We start from the raw sequence: 19,481 nt of genomic DNA on the forward strand, positions 1-19,481 counted from the left end.
TTATGAGCAGATCAAACAACTGCAAAATGTGTACGTTTGATGAGCTGCCAATGTTTAAATAAATATATAAAATGATATGTTTATCTTTAAGACTTTTACGATATTATTCTTTATTTATTTCAGAGCTCTGACGTCGTAATTAGAAACACAAACAAATCCTAATCATCTCTCCTACCTCTGCTGTTGATAAATTGTAGAATCGAATCAAGAACACCTTGGATCTTCAAAATACTTTTGGAAATAATAAAGTTAAAAAGTATTTTTACGTTGATCAACAGTAGCGTTGTCCACTGTTAGAACCCCAAGACACTTCAGCAACGGCCTTACCTATCTGACAACAACGACCCAACGACATCAGTGCCCAGTGTTACCTAGTCTCCAGTGTCATAAGCGTCAAGAGTGACCAGCGTCTAATTGTGATCAGTGTTTAGGCTGAGACCACAGCAACCCACCACCATAGATCTCCAGGGTGTCTACGTTGTCCGCTCCCCGTCCCAGCCCTCAGCGCACCCTTTGTCCAGCGCCCCACAGCACGCCATGGCAGTGACCGCCCCCGCGTCTATGCTGACCATCACCGGCCAGAAAGATACCCAGTACACCAAAATCTTCGTTGGAGGTCTGCCCTACCACACGACAGACCAAAGCCTTCGAGAATACTTCGATAAGTTTGGAGATATTGAAGAGGCTGTGGTCATCACGGATAGACAGACAGGGAAAAGTCGAGGCTATGGATTTGTGAGTATTTCTTCTTAACTTTTTTTCTTTCTCTCAGTCTTTATCATTTACTGTGAGTTTGAATATAGGTCTATGATAGTTCTTTTAAAAGCTGAGTTTTACCTTATTAAAATGAAGAGCTCACAGCACACTTTTCACACTTTCTACAGATAGAAGAGTGTCTTCCTATTTCTTGCCAATTATTAAGTACTTGTTTGGCAGACCTACACATAACAGCTTTACGTAGTCGTAAAGAGGCCGACATACGGTTAGTTAGCAACAAGGATTGGTATAGATCTTAAGGATTAAAAGAAACTCATCAACTTTAAGAATTGTGAGAAACAGCCAGGTGCTAGGTCTTTGAAACTAGTTTTCTTTCGAGCTCTATGGCGACTTACGAGGGTATTATGCGGCAAAGACGATGACCGACCAATTCACCAGCATCAGGTTTGAGTAAATATCAATATATTCCTCTGTATCACGGAGGCCTTAATTTGGCCGCAATTTGAGTAGTTGTTTCGGCATCTCAATGACCTTACTTAGGTTAACCTTAACGCAATGTACCGTAGCTCTACTCAAACCACAACCAGTGTTATTCTTGTTATCTCTTGGCATCCCAGAGTGCTGAGTTTGGCCACTATTAATGTACTTCACACTATCCTTTCTTTGGCTGCAGAGATGATAAAAAAAATCTGCTCATGGGCGAATCCTCTTATATTAGCCATGCCACCTTTAAGAAGTGGTTGTTGTGTGTGTATGTGTGCTAATCAACTGTCCTTTGCTAAATACTAATTTGAACAACCATACCAACAACGAGGCTCTAAAAGACATATATTTGTATTCTTCTTGCCCACCCCTCTTTTAAATTAGAAATGTTCTCATTGTTCCGCCCCTCCCCCCAGCCCCAAATATTTGGATCGTCTCACTCCTATTTATACAATTCTGGCTTAAGAACAAATTTACAGTAGCACATTTTAGGATAAACGTATTGACGAAGACATAGATCTGGTATTCCCACACACACAAATGTACAGTAGCACATTTTAGGATAAACGTATTGACGAAGACATAGATCTGGAATTCCCACACACACACACAAATGTAAAAATGTTTGCACTTGGGATTTAGCTGCGCGTCCGCGTGTGTGTTTGCGTGAATTAGAGTTCTGAGGTTCCAAACCAAGACGTGAACAAATACACCAATGTAGGTCTTGCGATCAGCTTTTTATCGAACTATGGTGTGTGTGTCGTCTGGAATGGGAGGGTTATCTTAAGTGTTAAGTCAACTTTCATGGCAGGAAGACAATGCTCATCTATGGCTAACTACTGAAATTTATTGACATTGCCAGTAATGCGATACCCATGACTACACACTTCTAGCCTTGCAGACATATACACACTTTCTACACACATAGACACTTACACACATCTACACACACATTCACACACAAATCAGGTGACTGAAAAGCGACCAATAATAATAAAAAAAAAAAACGTGACACAAAAGAATACCGGAAGTGAAGAGGACGTTGGACAGAGCTTGTCGTGGCCTGGAGTTGGAAGAAGGATTTACTTCTATTGAGATTGAAGGCATTGCATTGGTCGTTTGGTTCAGCTCGTGTACTTTGGCTTATCAATGTCACACAGGACGGAACATTACGCAAACACATTATGAAGTTTCACTTTTCACAGCACATGCCATGCTCCTCTAACCCTTCCTTTCCTAACTAATTAGTCGTCTGCCTGCTATTCACGTATGATAACTTTATTAAAGATTCAGATCTGAAATTAACGCAGCTTTTGCACATGTATTAAGTTTTTCGTATTAAAATGCAAGGATGATGAAATGTTTTTTTTTTTAATTCCTTTTATCAGCTTTCAAATTCCTTATCGAGTAAAAAATGGATCCTTGGTGGACACGAATCTCGAAAACGGCTCTAAAGATTTTCCAAGAACTTGAACAGCTAATGTATATCTTACTAGCAAATAGACCACACAGAGAAAACTCGGGTTTGACCATTATGATTTTTCAAATTATATCTTTCAAAAAATTAAATTTCATGTGGAGGTTTAGATAATCTCTATCTTGACCATTCGGCATACATCAGTAGGTACACCTGCATGTCTTCATGAAACAGTGAAATGCATAAACAGACGTTCAGGAACATTTTGCGCACCGAAGTCTGGACCTATTGGCCTAGCAGTAGAATTGTAGAGAGAGAGAGATTTATGCATCATAAAAATAAAAAAATAAAAACACATGAGGATTAAGTTATGATATAAAAAAATAAATAAATAAATAAAACATATTTAGTACCTCAAAACTTGCCTTGGGTATATAAAAATGATTATACTTTCCAAAAATGCATTTAAGATCAATATTGGCTGCATACTTTTTTTTTTTTAGATTTTAAGAGATTTGTGAACATTGTTGTTTTTTTTTTCAAGATGGCCACCGTTTCCATGGAAACCAGTGATTTTTTTTTTCTTACAAGTTGATTTTTTTAAATGTTTTATTCTCAATATAACTGTATATAAATTTATTTTACCTTTTTAATTATAAAAAAAAAATAGATTTTTCATTGTGCCGCCCCCTTAACCAGAATTTTTTTTCTTGGGGGGGGGGGGGGGGAATTGGGGCTGGGAAAAAAATATTTTTTATGTATATATATATCATTAGTTATGAAGAACAAAGTAATCGATCTTACGAAAAGTCCGCAGCTTCATAAAGGAGGAATTGCCTGTAAAAAATGTTTTTTTTTTGTTTTTTGTTACTTGTTAAACTACATAATGTAAACTTTGGAGCCAAAGATAAATTGCATTCATCTGTTAGGGCGTTCAACACTAGGCGTTCAACACTACAGGGTGACTAGGCGTTCACCACTAGGCGTTCATCACTAGGTGTTCAACTCTAGACTTCTGGAAACATCATGAAGCAAGAAAAACATAAAAATACTTTTTAACAATTTTCCAATTGGTCAGTAGAAGTAATACATCTGTGCGATTAGAAACATTTTTACCAATTGTTTTTGTTTAGCTTGTAGCTTTCTCAATGATTCTATCTCTTGTCTGGACCAGTTGTGAAAGGGGGAGGGAAGAAAGGAGTATCTCGGTGAATGGTTACGTGATCTTTTTTTAAATGCATTAAAAAAAAGGTTAACTCAGGGCTCCAGTCTTCAAAGTGTTTTTTGTTCAAATCCTACCTCCTATGCATTAGTTACACAACGTTAGGGCAATTGTGTCACACAGTTTTGTCATTGCAGCACTGCTAGGGCCATAGAGCCGTACAAAACGTCAGTTATCAGTGTACTGTATTCATTGACACGGGAGCAAGAATTATTCATGGGTAAATCATATAGCTAGCAAAACGATTTGAACACTGGCGGCTTACAAGCTCATCCTCCTTACAATATTACTCAGCCATCAGATCAATATGTGAAAGTTGGACACCTGTTTAAGACAAACACACCGTGCTCAGAAACAACAGCACATGAACACACCAACACATGAACACACCAGCACATGAACACACCAACACATGAACACACCAGCACATGAACACACCAGCACATGAACACACCAACACATGCAAACAAAAACCAACAAAACATGCCGACGTGTCGAGACTAAACCATAACACGTGCTGCGCATATTAAAACCACATAATCTAACCTCGTCTAGCCTCGGTGCGCCTCTGCCAAAAGAGAAAGAAAGAAAGAAAAAAAAAACAACACACACAAAAGTAAATTATCACTTCTAAAAATTCCCGCTTCTATTTATTGATTTTATTACCTCAAAAACCTGCTTCCCTCCCCCTTTTTTTCTTTCTAATTACCTCCCCTTCTTTCTTTTCTTTTTTTTTTTCTTTTTCTTTTTCGTTTGTACCTACCTGACATAACTGTCTTGGAGTGGAGTCCCGTTTCTTTCCCTTTTCACTTCAACCCAGGCCTCCTCAAGCTCGCCTAAAGACGTTTTAATTGCAAACTATTTGTCGACCAATTGTCGTCTGCTGTCAATGTGACTCAATTCTCGAGATCCCCGACAAGTTAGGGCCCCCACTGCTCTTTTTCTGTTTCTTTTTTTTTTTTATGACTTCTGGTGCTTATAATTTATGGGTTTTTATGCTCTGAGTTTGATAGGTTAATGCTGTGTACTCTCCAAACTGAATTAAGTGGAGAAATGGGGCGGGCATGATTTAAAAAAAAAATTGACGGGAAAAAAAACGGTTTGGTAATCGAAACTGACTTATCGCCTTTCACTGTTGGAGAAATATTTGCCCAAAGTTGGTCCAACTTTAAGTGAAATGTAGGCCCAAATGTTAGTCCAATGTTGGCCCAAAGGTTAGTCCAATGTTGGTCCAACGATGGACAAATGTTAGCCCAGATTTAGCCGTGTTAACCCCACGTTCTTTCAAAGTTAGTCTAATGTTAGCCCAAAAGTTAGTCTAATGTTAGCCTCTTTTTATCCTTATTAAGACTATCGATTGATCCAAGAGTGCCTTGTGTGCAATGCCAAATTTTAGTTGGTAGAGGCCGTGTACAGGGCTTTTGTGGAGCACCGTACCCTCTTCAAGCTTCATAATAAATGCACTTAATAACAAGAAAAAATCTAAAAGAATGTCAACATTGTCAAGAAACAGAGTACTTGTACATCAAATGTAATTTCTAATATTTTCTTATATTTAAAGTTAATAGTTGTTTAAAAAAATATATATTTTGAAATGTGGAGGCCTCCTTTTTAAGGCCCTGGAGGGCTACAACAGTTTTATATTGTTGTAAATCCGGTCTGCTTGTGTGTATCTGTGAAGAAAGTAATTCACCTTTCCTATTAAAACATGTGGTAGCTACAAATCTAAGGTCTCACCTTCACTGAATGTGTGCCAGTGAGTCAATGGGTTACGTCATTGCTCCTTCATTAGCATCAGAGTCATTAGAAATGCTTGTGTGTGTGTGTGTATGTTTGTGTGTACGTGTGCTTCTGAGACCGCATTTCGTTACACACACACACATACACACACACGTGAACACACATTCAATATGCCCCCCCCCCTTTTATTTTCTGTTATATTTTCTCCGGGTCAAGAAAACCTGGATGCAAGAGAGAGAGAGAGAGATAGAGAAGAAAGAGAGAGAGAGAGAGAGATAGAGAAGAAAGGGAGAGAGAGAGAGAGATAGAGAAGAAAGGGAGAGAGCGAGGAAAAGAAACAGATAAAAGAAAGAGAGAGCGAGATAGAATAAGAGATATAGAAAATGAGAGAGAAAAAAAGAGATAAAGAGAGTGGGAGAACGAGATAGAAAGAGAGAGAAAAAAATATCAATACAAATCTCTCTTTTACAGTTTACAATCATGTGTGTGTGGCATTCGTAGACTAGGCCAGTGGACTTACTATTGTCTCTGTTTGAATCTGTTTGTCTGCCTATGTTCGGGCTACTGTTGTGTACTAAGGGCTAACCTAGTTCCGCACTGACACACTTGAATGCAACGTTAGTGCGACTGCTTCCAGCTTATAGATCTGATGCCAATCAATGCGTCGAAATCTTTCAGCTATCATTTACTTCCTATGTTCAGATCGATAAAGTGGAAGACCCCAAAAACACATGGAACAAACAAACAAAAAAATTTTGGCACGCAGAGGGATCGTAATGGCTGAGTGGTAAAGCAACTGGCTTCCGATCTGAAGGGTCTCGGGTTTGAATCTCGGCGATAAGTGGGATTTTTTTAAAACATCGGTACCTCACATAAGTCGGAGAAAGTAAAGGCAGTTAATCATTTTGTTGGCCACGTGACATCCTCGCTAACCGTTGGTGAAAGAAACAAATAACCTTTATATCATCTGCCCTATAGATCGCAAGGATCGTCAGAGCCGTTTTCGAAATCCGTGTCAACACAGGTCTTTGAGCCCGGCCAGAAGGTCTTAGCTTCAGCGCAATTAAGAGTGTAATAGAGGTATTGTAAACATATTACCAATCGCATACATTTAATATTGTTAGACAAGATGTATCAAAAATTAATTACCTGATTGATTCAAAATAATACTCAATGTAAGCTTTTCTTTTAAAGAATTTTCTTTTATTACAATACCTCTGTTCAACTTATTCATGGAACCTGGGTAAGCTCAGAACTCAAATACCTGGACACGGATCTCAAAAACGGCTCTAACGATTTTCTTAGAAATTCGACAGTTACTTCCTATCATTGGGAAAAGAATTAGTAGCTCGTTGACCACTCTAGTTTTGCGTTATAATTTTTCAAAGGAAAAAAAAAATCAAATCTAAATTTGGCCACAGAACTAGAAAATATTTCTCTTGAACGGACTCTACGTCTTCGGGTAATTCCGCACCTACATAGTATTGATTATATCATTCAAGAGTTTTATAATTCATGTTCACCAACATTTTTCCGCATCGTCTGAAATATTTGAGACAATATTTGAGACTTTGATTTTTTTCTCACTTTGGATGCTGACAAAGAAGAGTACACACGTCTTGAACATACTGGCTTCTGTGCAGGGCCGGATTTAGATTTGATGAAGCCCTATTTGAATGTTTGGCATCTTATAAATCCAACACTATCAGGCAATTTTCATTTGTTCTTTCTTCAGACTACCCGTGTAACTTTTTTGGGGAGCTCCCAAGAAAATGGATTCCCTTGTGTAGAACTTATTTCGCCTATAGATAAAACCGGCAATGCTTCTGTGCTACAGTTCCGTAATTTATTTAAGCCTAAACGACACAAGATCATTTATATCATCTGTAATGTCAATACCAGCGTGACATCTAGACGTACGTAAATGTCACATGGAATCGACGTATGTGAATCATAGGTGGCAAATCGGTCACTAACAAAAAAAAAAAATCTTTACCAAGACTTTAATGGCAACAAAAAAAAAAATACCATGGATTGTTGGCCAAATGTAGCCCAGAACTTGTCCGCCTACAAGGCCAGGTCGTCTGAGTCGAAAGTAGGTCGTCTTTTTCCAGGTGTCGCTAGCAATGGAGGTACCAAACAGTTCTCACACGTATGTAACGGATTTGGTCAATGGCAGTGCTAGACGGCCGATTCATTTTAGTTCCAGGCATGAAGAGAGAAAGTCAGAGGCAAATGTGTATAAAAAAAAAAAAGTAGTTGATTTGATTAAAAACTGACGCCGTCACGCCCGAGAGAAAGACACAAAAGAAACCTGATTTTTTATTCTTCCGTCGCCCCCCCCCCCCCTCTCTCTCTCTCTCTCTCTTTATCTCTTTTTCTTTCTGAATCACGCCGACTTAGTCTGGCACTAGGAAAAGAAACCGAAAAAGGGGAAAAAGAAAGACGGTGGGGGGGGGGGGAGGGAGTGTGAAAAGACTGTGGCTCAATGTTTGCGTAAGGAGCAACTTCGTATGTGTGTGTGTGTGTGGGTACTTGTGTGGGTATGAGGGAAAGGGGTGAGGAAGCCGGCCAATTTATGCAAATATATGTCTGATCAGAATAGAAAGAATGCCTTACGATTCAGTAAAGCCAGGTGGGGTGGGGTGAAGGAGGTAGAGAGGTGTTATCGCACGGTGGACAGTCGTCTGACGTTGTATTCACATAAGGTCATCGTGACTCTACTAGACATTAATTTATTGATCTGAGAAATTTCTTTTAAATTTACATTCTTAAATATGTTTCACTTCTCAGAACTTCTTTTATTTTCATCTATCTATCTATCTATCTATCTATCTATCTATCTATCTATCTATCTATCTATCTATCTATCTATCTATCTATCTGTCTGTCTGTCTGTCTGTCTGTCTATCTGTCTTTCTGTCTGTCTGTCTAAAACAGGTTTCTGATTAGCATAGTCTTGTATTGCCGATAGAATTGTCGACACTTAAGTACCTGCTAGCTATTTAGCGCTTTGTCATTTGGATCCATAGTGAAACTTGAAATGCACATTCTAGACTTTTATCTCTTTGCTGGAAAATGTTTTAACTGATTTTTTTCGTCTAATAAAGCTTGCTTTTTTTTTTTTTGGTCTAAGGTCTTTGATTTCAACATAATTTTCTCCAAACGTGATGACCATTGATAAAACTACGAAAAAAAAAGTACCGTCACGTGATATCCATGTTTGATTCGAAAAGGGTATTTGCTTACAATTGTTAAATGGGCTCTACTAGGGGCTCTTAAAGCGCTTGGTATCTTCCAAAGTGTGATGAAGGGAGCATCACATTACAATTTTGAGTCAAATAGAAATGGCTTTATTGTGTTCTATGAGTAGAAGGTCCGGATCCAGTCCGTGGGCCGCAGTTTAGAAATCAATGTCTACGGACATCAACGTCAGCGTTTATGAAGTGCGTCACGTCCTTTGGCCTTAAGTTAAAAAAAAAATGACGCCGAATTCACGCGTAGCTCCCCGCGATTTTAGCCAATACGGTAAAAAAAAATTAGGCCCCACCTCTGAAAGTAGATGTATATGTATTGTAGCAACTCCCCCCAAAAGTTTCGTCAGAATGTCTGCTGATGGATCTCAATGTTATTGAAAGCCCTCTGGCGAAGAAATCTCAAGCGAGATATCCAGATCAAGCATCAGAAAATCTTTAAAAAATATTTAGAGTTGGTTTCAACTTTTATTGAGGCATATATACAGAATGTTAGTTCGGCGTTGTATAGATATAGGCCGACTCCTCCCACGGCATGTTTTTAGACGTTTTGGCGCCATTAATACCACGCTGATAGTGTTACAGGGCGCCTAAAGCAGCAGTAGGGGCAAATGGGGCTGCCAAAACTTTGAAGGGTTAATTCTATAGAACATACTTTTGTCAATGAAATATTTTATCTGAGTCTGGACACGAGCCCCGGGTCAATGGACCACCTGGCGTGTCGACATTGCCAAAATATTCAGACATGATTCCGCCTTTTTAATTTCAGCAAACAAGCTCGTAAATGTGCTGCTCTTATTAATCATGTTAGCGTATCATAAATCCCAGCTATGAGACTTGTTAACGAGTCTTGAAGCTTCTATAATTTGATTTGTATCTGATCTGGTACCAAGGCAATAAGTGGACGTGTGATGTGATGGCTGGAGGGATCTATTTTTTGTACAAGTGTTCATTGGCATCAGCAAATACAGATCAACCCAAGTTTAATTTTTTAGTCTCCATCAAGATTTGAACTCAGGAAGTCTCAGTTCGGCAACCAAAAAGCCTTGTACCATTCAGCACTCACTACCCCAGGAATACACACAAAAATACATGTAAACATAGGCATACACACAACCATATACACACAATTATTTGGCTACTCAAAAGTCAGTTGTGGTGTTTAAAGAAATAGTTTTAAAACCCCAAATGTATGTGTCTTCGTAGCTTAGAATCTTTGTATAATCTAATCAGGGAAACAACTGATTTGAAATGTTTCTTTTTGTTTCGCTTGGATTGCTCGGACACATTCATTCCAGCATTTTAATGCCTCATTCTTTTTAAGACTGAGCAGTAGGTGTTGCCAGTTAAGATAATGTCACTTATAATGGCTGAAGGCATTCCTTCTGCCTCTAGTTTCTTGTTAAGTCAGATCCACCTTGCTAATCAGAGACACTTCGGAAATTTTCACTTACAGATCACTAGTCTTGACTTTGTCTGCAATTAATTTAAAAGCCAATTTATTATTTTTTTTTTTTTACCAAGTTTTTGCCAGAGTGTTTTATAGTCTTAGGTTTAACAGGTTTGGACTAAAGACTTTTATTTAAGGACTTCAGTTTCAGGATATTAGTTTACAGACTTTGTGACTGACTTCAGTTTAAAGTCTTTGGTTTTAAGACTTTGATTTAAGGACTTGGTTTTAGGATTTTTTTACAAACTTTGAATATCAGACTTCAGTCATTTAAAGAAATGACTAGGTGGACAAAGAAATAGCTTGAGAGACACCCCAAAGCGTCTCTGAAAGCCTTCAACATTGAAACTTCCACCAGGGGGAGACCGAAGCACAAGAAAGAACACCAGCATCGTGCGATGAAAACTGGCGCTAAAATAGCAGACGAAAAGAGACCAGCGCTGGCAGAAGATAAGCTCCAGAGAAAAAAAAATCAAGTTAACTGACACAAACTCCAGCTGGAATAACCTGCAGCCGAATATCCCGGGCTCATACAGGTCTCACCAGCCACATAAGGAGGCATAAAACTGCAATGCAAGCCCCTCAGCCCCATGGTCATCATCAAGCCACGAAGGAGGAACTATATATCCGACTTCAGTTAACATGCTTTGGTTGTCAGACTTTTCTTGATCGACTTCCGCTCTAAAGGGTACTTGACATTGGTTGGGGAAAAGGTAAAGGCGGTTGGCCGTTGTGCTGGCCACATGACACCCTCGTTAACCACAGACACAGAAACAGATGACCTTTACATCATCTGCCCAACCACTCAGCCACCGCACCCTTTCACTTGTAGCACTAACATTGTTTATTTGGTAATATATGCGCACACTTCCAATTTACCTCCTGAAAGGGGAAAAGACGCTATTAGTTTTGTGTGGCCTGTCTGTCCGTCCGTCTCGTTTAGATCTCAGAAACTAGAAGAAAAAATGAAAATCGGACATCATGATATTTTAGATCCTTTAAAGTTTTGATGCAACAACTACTTTTTTCTTTTTTGAAAGCGAAAAATCCAATTTTTTAAATCAATTATGCAAGCAGTTTTTTCATAAAAATTCACCATTTTACAACTATTCACTATTAATAGTAACAAACATTTGAGGCTTTTTAGCAAGGGAGGCATAAGGCTACTATCTTTAACACATTTATGCAAATGGTTTTAGATTTTTGATAAAAAATATTACTTTTTATAATTGTATTGCTAAGTTATGTAAGTTCTGTCATATTAATTACTACATTTACAAAAAAAATAATTTTAACTTGTTTTTTTTAAGAGAAAAAAAATCTATTTACTAGGCAAATAAGTTGGACATAATTTAGAACAACAATTAATAAGTAGTTTTTCATATTATCGCGTGAGCTGCAAAGTACAAATGGAAATATAGAACACAAAACTAAAGGCATTTTTTTTTCTTGAGGTTTTGAATTAGAGATTGACCCTTTACAAAACAATAAGATCAATTAGATACTCATTATATGACATCAGTTAGGCCAGGTTCTTCTTATATAATACAGACGTTACTTCATAAAAGAAGATGCTTTCGTCCTACGCGTCATGCGTTTAGTCACATCTAACACTTATCCCTTGGTCTGCTGGACCTTTAAGACACCACACAGGATCTGCCAACCTTCTTTCTCCATTCTTTTCTGTTATTTGCCTTTGATAGAATTTCATTATGATATTCTTTCCGAAAATATTGAAACCTGCCTTTTACTGCTTGTGTGAACCACTTCGGTGACCATTGCATATCTCGCAATCCAACACACACTGTTTTTTTGTAACCTTGTTTAATTTAATCTTTAGGTTCCATTTTTGGTTACCATATTTTTACATATCTCTTTCTCTTCTTACTCTTTTATTGTTTAAAGAATGTAAACGAGATTCTAAATAATCAAGTTTTAACAAAGAGAAGATTTCTGTGGTTACATTTTTGATTGAAAATCCCAAGTATGCATAGATCTAAATTTTTTTTTCCACATCGAATGTAATTTTATGAGTTCTTGAATACTCAGTTTCTGGGATTCAAGAAATAAGTGATAAATTTGAGGGTAAAAAAAAGAAGTTAAAATTGAGTCAAATGACTGTTGCAGGGTAAACAGAATGAGGGTAAACATTAAGCTATGTGAGTAAACATCGGATCATTTACCTGAGGATGGTAAACTTTGTACTTTTTCTTTCTTTGTTTTCCTAAACAGTGTTTAACGCTTCGTAAATATTTTAATATGCTATTAGCGTACGAACAACTAAAGTATTGAGATAGAAAACACAAAAAAAAGTGGAGCTAACAGTCAGTTATCCAGACACAACTTTTGGTTCAGTAAACTTGAACAAATATTTACATTTAAACTCTGTAGCACCGAAGTCGGCTTTTGTTTCTTGTTTTTCTAGGGAGCTAGGATTCATGTTTACTTCTAATATGCAAAGGTTAGAGTTCACAAGGGCACGAGGTTGTCCTTTATTGCCTTTTTTATTTCATTGTTAAACTCGTGTTCTGTTTCCAAGAATTCCAAGATTTGTTCCGACTGTGTAACCAAAACAATTTTTAACTCATCAAAAGTGGCCCGTGTAGAGAGAGGAAGTGTAGTTTCAAAAAAAAAAAAAGAAAAAAAAAAAGGGGGGTGCACTGGAAAGGTAAGCGTGCTTGACCTACTTTGATTTTTATTGTGAGGGCCTTGCAGGAAGTACCAAACACTGGCAGTAACTGACTGACATGGCAGTGACTGGCGTGGGACACGGCCTTGACATTGATCGTGACCCCATAACCCCTGCACCTTGTGTTTTTTTTTTTTTAAAGCATTACATGTTGAAATTAAACCCAGCCCAAGGCTTGAGTCAGCTTGACTTAGTAGATCTAAATCTGTTATGAATGCTGTTAACTCTTGTCTGTTAACACATACATTTATTTTAAGAAACATGCCTTTCTAATGTTGGGGCGTCGCGACGTGGAGCCGTGTTTGAGAGCAGGGAGAGAGAGAGAGAATGAGCTCTGCACCTTATGACACCCACCATGGCAACGCCTCTGTGTCTAGCCATGATATATAAGAAACCTGGATTTCACGTTTCGCCGGTAGCATTCGTGTTCATGCACTTACCTGACGGATCATCAAAAAAAAAAAAAAAAAGCTAGAAAATGCTACCCCGTTGTCCCAGGTTCGACTCCCATTCAATGTCCATTATAACAGGTGAGGTCAAGAGGACAACATTGAGATGACTACGCCCTCCTTAAGGACATGAACCAGGTAAAAGTAATGGGGTGGGGGTCAAACCGTTGATACCATAAACTGAAAGTAGTAGAGAAATATAGAGATTTTCTACATCGATATATAAAGAAATTGCGTACATTTAATATTAATATCAATAACATTTAAAGAGTTAGATTGGTTCCATAAAAGTGAATGGGCACACAGATCTTTACATGAATGAAAACTGGTCAAGGCTTATATGTTATCAATAGCGAATTTTCGGAACAGTGTTTTTTCCTCGGATGTAGCCCATGGAAAGAAATCAAGGTCGATCGAGCTAGAACTAGATATCTAAGATATATAGCTTTTACTAGGTGTAGATCCCAATCTAGACTCTAGTCTATACTATAGTGTTAAAATGACTAAACCTAAAAATAATATTTATATCTATCTGTATCTATGATACAAACAACGCGACAATGAAAGCAATCCGACCATTTTTATTAAGATTTCGACTACACTCTCGATCTAACAATTAATTAGACTTAATGTGGAGATGTCAGCCATATTTGTACAAATCTTATATCAACTCACTCTGTCTGTCTGGTAAAAAGTTTGAACATGGTTTTTCTCCTATTTTCCGTTCTCGGATCAAGTTAAAACTTTGCATAATTATTCAATGAACCTGACAAAATATGAATCAATAAAAAATTATGCAATTAGTTAATTAATAGTTGGTAATTAATTATTTTGTTTGATTTCAAAATAAGGGGAATAAATGCTACTTCATGAGAGATGAGATGTGGATATATATATATATATATATATATATATATATATATATATATATATATATATATATCATGAGAGATGAGATGTGGATATATATATATATATATATATATACATACATGTATATATATATATGGATTTAGTCCCTTTATTACGTTTTGACACGTTTTTCTCCCACTTCCTAATCTCGAACCAATTTGAAATTTTGCATAATTATTCAAAGTCCATTACAATACGCAAATCAATCCAAAAATTAACCAATTATTTAATCATTTATTCTAATTATTTAATTTTGTTTTTATATAGACGAAAGGGAGCTAAACCCTGTAATTTTCAGATAAATTGTAGTAATTTGCGGTTATTTCTCCTTGCATAAGCTTTGGTTTTAAAAAGTAGACTCTTTTTTTTTTCTATTGCTTGTTTTGTTCGATTTCCTCGGAAGTCATGTGTTTGGGAATATGGAAGCCGCGTTGTATGTAGGTTCTTGAAACTGAAGATAGCAAGTTATATTTTTCTCAGTAAAAAAGTAATTCGCAGAATTGGTTATGTTTTTTTTTTTTTTTTTTTTTTCTTCACTTTCGATTAAGATATCATAATAAAGTGAATGACTATTAGTTGTTTCATTGACCAGCTTGTATATTTCAACTTCTATCAGGAGGGGTGACTTTCACGTCTTCCAAACAGGGACGTATTTCCGAGTTGACACACTAGACCTGATAGCCTTAAGGGTGACATAGTCTTATAGACCTACACACCCTTATGATTTGCAGTTTTTTTGTGTTTTTTTTTGGTCTCTTTATCGTTAAATCCTTACTAGCTCGTTAAAGATATTTGAAATATCCAAAAGATGGTGTAGAGAAAAATAATTGTACAATCCAAGATTAAAGCGCTGAGTTATAGCCCATATATTATCTGAATTGTTCTATAAGTGTGTGTTAATTATTGAAAAAATGGAATAGAGTTTAAAAAAAACGGTATAACTAGACGAAAAATGTTCTGCTCGGTTATCTCTGATATCATCTTGTAGGTGGAAGAAGACGTAAGCATTACTTATGAACTGATACACTGCGAGCTGTCTCTGGTGTACTCTTATTTTATTTCTTTGCATCTTCAAATTCATTCTGAAAAGGAAACATCAAAACTGCATTTACGCGAACTGGTGTACCGTGTATATAATTCTTGCCCTTGTCTAGATTCTACATAGATATAGGCCAGTGCATAGATTCAGCATAGATATAGGCCAGTGCATAGATTCAGCATAGATATGGGCCAGAGCATTAATCGTATCCACGTAAAGATGAAGTAGATTGATTGATGAAGCAAGATGGCGGGGATTTTTTTTTTTATCCTTTCATTGTTCCGCGCACCACAGAAAAAACAACAACATATATATATACAGTTCAGTTGTGTTGAGGTTTACGTCAAGGGTGATAACCAGAGACAAACCGATTGGCATGACTGGGACAAAGCTTATTCTTTGGAAGCGCAGTGATTACATGTGGTCTAACAGCAGCACACCAGAAATACTAACACCACACAAACTGTTAGGGCCCCGAAGTTGTCTTTTTGTTACTCTCTTTTTTTTTCTTTTTCCCTTCTTTTGACACATTCCCTAACATCCACTACAACAAAACGGCAGTGGCCCCCGCAGACACCCAGCAGCGGGAGGGCTCCTCGGAGTACGCTGGTCGCCTGATCTGATAATTCCAATTTACATTCGAAGGGGCCAAAATCGGATCAGATCCTGGAACGCTTTGTGACGTCACGTTCGTGTAGATCTCTGTGAGAGATAAGACTCAAACATGTTAACAGTTTGATCACAAGGGCGGGGAGAGCCAAGAAAGGAAGAGGTTGGGGGGGGGGGCTAGAAAAAGGGGGTGTGGGGGGGGGGACCAGCAATAGAGACTAAGCGTTGAGTAGAAAAAAAACACAAGAAACGAAAAAAAAAAATATTGATGAAATACTTGGAATAATGGTTAAAGGCAAATAAAAGCTTAGAAGACACATTTCATGGTTCAAAATCTGAGGCGTAAGGATACGAAGGTGAATTGATAAACGATAAGGTGGACCTACTTTTTAAACTCCGCAGGGAGAAAAAAAAGTGGTGTGTGAATCAACGCGAAGAATAAAACGTCAGTCAGACAATACATAGAGTGATATGTCTTAATAGTGCCTGGCAATAATTCTAAAATATTGTCTGAAGATTAAGGGCCTGTATAGAATAGTACTTGTCTACGCAGACCCACGCATGACCTACATATTTCGTCACTCAATCCTGTCCATTGCCCATATCAAATAGATTATTCTCAAATTTTATGGCTCCCACTTTCTGTTTTAACTGCATGCAATTATAATGTATTAGTTTTATCTAATTTTATAAATATAAATATCTAATCTTTAAAATGCAATTTAAAAAAGGCTTTAGCTGTAAAGATTTTTTTTTAAAAAAAAGGTAGGGGAATGTTGGGCTAAATTGAACTAAGATTAAGTACGATTTTGAATGCCGGACGTTTTATTTCTTTAGACCTATACTGTAGTACTGCTACTCTCCCTCCCCCCCCCCGTCTCTCTCTCTCTCTCACACACACACATGCGTGCGTACATAAAGGTCAGGCTGGTTACTTCTTTGGTCCCTCGTTTCTCATGCATTTTTCTATCTTGATTCTAGACAACTGAATTTAAGGCAGAAACCCCCCCCCCCCCCTTTTTTTTTCCCCTTTTTAGATATATGGAGAGTAGCTTACAGTAGATATACCCCTCCATCCTTTAGTCCATCATCACCATCAACAGTAGCTACTATTCTTCGTCCCTACTCCTAGCTACCGCCTTCAGCACCAGTCGCTTCCTTTTGATTTATGTTCCGCGATGTGCCTACAAGGGGCAGTAACCAAGGAAAAGTTAAACAAAAAAAAAAAAAAAGCAGTCAGTGAGGCGAGAGTCATGTGGAACATATGGGACTCGATTATCTCTCCTTCGTTCACCTTTCTCTACTCTTCTTACCATGCCACACAACACCAGTGGATGCTTCCATAACTTTACACCACTTTTCATGCCCTGGATGGGAGGGAGGAAATAACACACACTGAAGAAACAAAGAAAGGAAAAGTCATTAATTTGGTGTCCGACAAATGGAATAATAAGATAAGATCTTGTACCGAGAAAGTACTCTACCATACCTAGAAATAATGTTCATGTACTACCGGTGGAATGCCGAACCCTGACTTTGACAACTTCTGTCTTTTGAGGGCGCACGTTCATGTTGTATTTATTAGTTCTCGGAAATATCGGAATTTAAGATGAATAGCGGTTCAGTGGTTCAGTGATAGAAGCATTGGTCTAGATTCCAGAACCCTGGTCACTTTATATTGGCCTCGACACCAAGACTTCGGACAGTCCAACCCACACGATGACAGAGCATTGCGAGAACCATTGCGCACAGAGGATGGTGCTTTCTGACATTTCTCGTTGGTCGCCTCTGTGCTATAGGCTTCGCAATGTCGTCATAATGGCTGAATTCTAACCCTCCACACGCTGGATCTGGTTGGTCGCCTCTGTGCTATAGGCTTCGCAATGTCGTCATAATGGCTGAATTCTAACCCTCCACACGCAGGATCTGGTTGGTCGCCTCTGTGCTATAGGCTTCGCAATGTCGTCATAATGGCTGAATTCTAACCCTCCACACGCTGGATCTGGTTGGTCGCCTCGGTGTTATGGACTTCGCAATGTCGTCAAAACGGCTCAATTCTAACCCTGCATGTTCTGTTTCTCGTTGGTCGCCTCTGTTATGAAGGTAGCGTTGTCGTCAAAATGGTTTAATTCGAAACCCCGCGCTCAGTTTTTCCCCTCCATCCTTGTTTGTAATCATTTTCATTTCAAAAGAACATTAAAAACTTAAAAAAAAAAAAAAACTAAGGCAAGTTTACAAAGACTGGCGCAGACTTTTATTTAACCTGAAGTGTTACAAAATACTTGAAAGTCTTGGGATTCTTTCTACTAGGTCACTGTAGCCCTCATTGTCGTTACACGTATGTCATTGCGCATGTCTACTTGAGTTAGGAATACGTTGAAGGACATAATCGTGTGATTTGCATATACGCGCATTGTTGACATCTGAAGAGCAATCTTAATAGCAAAGCATTATTTAAAAGGTTTGATACCTGCAAAAATAGCAAAGATCGTAGACTCCAGTCACACAAAACAATTCACTCGAAATTTAATTTGTAATCATTGTAAGTTTAAATTCTTAAGGCTATCATCCAATAGGCTAGTAGTTAATTATCAGTTTGATTTTTCAGTAGTCAGTAACATTGTGGCTCATATTGTGTGTGTGTTTGTGGTGTGGTATTGTTTACTGCCTGTTACAGGGTGTTATTGAGTGTTGTTAGTGTGGGATGTTAGTGTGTGTTGTTACAATAACGAACCAGCCACCATTTACCAAGACGTGCTGTCTGTGAGGCGAGAGTTAATTGGGTTTTCTTTGTGGGGAGTCGGGAGGAAGGAGTGTGTGTGTCTGTCTGTCTAGGTGAACCGGCATGTTGGGGAGAGTGTTGGGAGGTATCACTTGCAATCATTTCTTACATCATTCAAGATCTGGCCTACACTTGCTTCTGTATTGACAGCATTGACACTCGCGTTGTTTCTTTCAAGAAGCTACTCCTCACTTAGATGTCATTCAACTGAATCTTTATCTCCTATTCAGAGTTGTCACACTAAAGTGACCATTGTGTCGGTTCTTTCATCATCTAATCCACAAATAAAGCAACAGATCTTTTTAACCTGTTTTTTTAAACAGATTTTTTTATATAGCGCTACTTTCATGCTTATAGCATGCTCAGAGCGCTACGGTCCAATCTCATTTGTGGACCAGTGGGGGGAGGGGGTATATGGGAGAAGGTTTTTCAGTGCTGCCTTTAGGCGCTTAGTAAACACAACTCTGCTCGAATCGGGTGTCGAACCTCGAGCCAAGCCAAGTTCAAGCGTACTTAGCCTCTCGACCAAGCTTCCCACTGTATTAACGTAAATCTATTTACTTAGGGTGCCTGAGTGGTAAAGCACTTGGCTTCTGAACCAATGTTCGAATTCTGGTGAAGACTGGGATTTTTTTTTTAATTTCGGGATCCTTGGGGCAGCTCTGAGTCCACCCAGCTCTATTGGGAACCTGATATTAGTTGGGGAAAAGTAAAGGTG

General features: G+C 38.1%; 1 protein-coding gene across 3 annotated transcripts in view; it reads left to right on the plus strand.

Annotated features, from left to right (window-relative positions):
* Window positions 1–19,481, plus strand: part of LOC106055576 (RNA-binding protein 24-B-like) — a 109,244-nt gene that overhangs the window by 22,672 nt on the left and 67,091 nt on the right. For all 3 annotated transcript variants that reach the window (XM_056015003.1, XM_013211878.2, XM_013211879.2), the window contains exon 2: window positions 124–735. In XM_056015003.1, the coding sequence (XP_055870978.1) occupies window positions 538–735 (198 nt within the window). In that variant the 5' untranslated portion in view covers window positions 124–537. The remainder of the gene's footprint in view (window positions 1–123; window positions 736–19,481) is intronic.

Source organism: Biomphalaria glabrata, chromosome 17 (assembly GCF_947242115.1).
Source record: "Biomphalaria glabrata chromosome 17, xgBioGlab47.1, whole genome shotgun sequence".
NCBI lineage: Eukaryota > Metazoa > Mollusca > Gastropoda > Planorbidae > Biomphalaria > Biomphalaria glabrata.